Below are 2,576 nucleotides of genomic sequence, written 5' to 3' on the forward strand. Positions count from 1 at the left end.
AACAACATATTCCTAATTGGAAATGTCCATTTGTATACTCTTTAAAAATTTAACTACAGGAGAAAGATGAAGCCATCTATTCCTTAAAATCCATAGTATCAGAAATCCTAAAGAAAAGTTATACTACAACCTATAGGCTGACTAGGAGTCAGAATCCACTTGATGACAGTGGTTTTGGTTTAGGTTTGGGTTATGATTGAAAGTCTTTTTGTATGCATTTACTACTTTGATGATTGTAACCATTCTGTAAGAACAGGTAAAATGATTGCATTTTGAAGAAACTAATGTTGAAAATGTCTAAAATCTTTCCTCAGAATCATACGCCATATGAAGTAGCCACAACTAGGACCTAAAGCCTTCCAGGGCAGGGTTCTTTTGGTGTTCCTACCTGATGACCAGAGTTTCTGTATATGGTTAAGTCAATCTGCTGCTGTATAGAGCAGCAGGACAGTGGGAAAATAAGGACCAAAACCTAGCTTGTCCTCCACTGACTGAGAAACTTGTGCTCAGGTGGGAGCTTTTTCTTCTTAAGAAAGAGCCTCTTTTAATTTCCATAAGACAGTGCACAGGTCTCTGTAAACTACATTTTTCTAATTTGCACAAATTCATCTTATGCAGAAATAACAGACCAACTGTTCAATTAAGAAGAAGTTTCATTTTAGTGAAGACTAAGCAGGAATAGAAAGAATAAGTTCTGGTAGTGTATAGTGTAGTGGTTAAGAATCAGGCTGCAAAACTCAGGGTCAGCAGTTCGAAACTACCAGCTGTTCTGTAGGAGAAAGATGAGGCTTTCTGTTCCCGTAAAGATTTACAGCCTAGGAAACCCTGTACAGGGTCACTATGAGTCGGAACCGACTCCACGGCACATAACAACAACAACAAGCAGGAATAAGACACAGTTTGGACACCTAAACTCAAACCTAACCCAAAGCTATCAAGTCAATATAAACTTACAGCAATTCCATAGCACAAAGTTGAACTGCTGCATTTGGTTTCTGAAGCTATAAATCTTGACAAAAAGCAGACCACATTATCTTTCTCCTTCAGAGTCACTGGTAGGTTAGAATGGCCAACTTTTCAGTTAATTAACAGTCCAAAAATTAGCCCACTGCACCATCAGGCTCTTAGTATTAGATAGGAAAACATTTAATATTTTCTAAAATCTGAATGATAGTACTGAAAACATAGTAGTATACCATGTTCACTTAGTTATTATAAAACTGTCTTTTGGTTACTTTTTGTTTATACTATTAGGGACATTTTTACAAATGACTATGTCAAAGTACTGTGTTCAAGGTGTGCTGTTGTTTTTAAGTACCAATGAGTTGGTTCCAACTCATAGCAACACTGTATAGGTTTTCCAAGGAACAGTTGGTGGGTTTGAACTGCTGGCCTTGTGGTTCACAGTCCAGCGCTGATCCTACAGCACCACACCAGAAGTCCAAAGTGTAAATGTACTCATTTAACCATTGAATATCTCTGATCCTTAACTTATCTCTGCCCTAACTTCACCAATGACTATTGTGAGCCACACCAAAATGAAGCCTGCCTTATCAAAGGGTAAAAGGTCTACTTTTTCATATTACAAAGTAACATATGTAACCAAAGTTTTTCATAAATTGACCTGACTTCATCACTGGTTCCCTTCCTAAGGGGTGAGGTGTTGAAAGTGGAATATGGCTCAGGACTGGAATGAAAATACATTTTTGCATGTTACGTAATTATATAATTTTTAAAGATTTAATTTTAAAATTCTGATACAAATATACCCAAATAAAATTTACCATAATGAAAACGCTGGCATCCTAATCAGAGATAAACAGAATCCAACATTTCTACCATCTCAGTGTTTGTGCACCAATAATGTTGAATTGAAAATGTTCTTGAGATATTAAGATTGGGACTAGTATAAAGTAACAAGTTTTTGCTGAGGAAAACATATAAGTATGTGTTATATATTATGTTTCATATGCCACATTTAATACTCTGTATTCAATGAAAAGCTACAATCTCATTACTTCAATCCCTATAATATTGCCTTAAGCAAGAGAATCAGATAAAATATTCATATCCTTCCCCATGGATCTCTGCCAGAAACGGTTCAGGTTTTCTTACCTTTGGGCTCTTGTGATTCGTCATCACTATCCGAACTATCATTACTCACAATATGTTTTGCTGTAATATTTTCTGTGAAAAGAAAATAAAACAATTGAAACATTTCAGCTATTAAAACTCTCAATTAAATTTATTGTAAGGAAGTAATCTGATCATAAAAAACAGAGAGGTATCTAATAAATTCACTATTGTAAATCAGGATTCATTTAGTAATCTAGATTTATTAGAAATATTAGTGTTTTCAAATTTCTCACTGGAATACAATATTTCACAGGAGAGGAAAAATTAAATTAATTTAAAATTCATTCTTTAATAATTTTAAAGAGATAATCTTTCTGGTAGCACAGTGGTTATGAGTCAGGCTGCTAACCTCAAGGTCAGCAGTTCAAAACTACCAGCTGTTCTGCAGGAGAAAGATGAGGCTTTCTGCTCCTGTAAAGATTTACAGCCCTGAAAACCCT

General features: G+C 35.1%; 1 protein-coding gene across 2 annotated transcripts in view; it reads right to left on the reverse strand.

The window, feature by feature from the left end:
- Positions 1-2,576, reverse strand: part of PLA2G4A (phospholipase A2, group IVA (cytosolic, calcium-dependent)) — a 164,392-nt gene that overhangs the window by 50,607 nt on the left and 111,209 nt on the right. For both annotated transcript variants that reach the window (XM_006872693.1, XM_006872694.1), the window contains one exon: positions 2,116-2,187. In XM_006872693.1, coding sequence (XP_006872755.1) covers positions 2,116-2,187 — 72 coding nt within the window. The remainder of the gene's footprint in view (positions 1-2,115; positions 2,188-2,576) is intronic.

The sequence above is a fragment of the Chrysochloris asiatica genome, unplaced genomic scaffold (genome assembly GCF_000296735.1).
Source record: "Chrysochloris asiatica unplaced genomic scaffold, ChrAsi1.0 scaffold00210, whole genome shotgun sequence".
NCBI lineage: Eukaryota > Metazoa > Chordata > Mammalia > Afrosoricida > Chrysochloridae > Chrysochloris > Chrysochloris asiatica.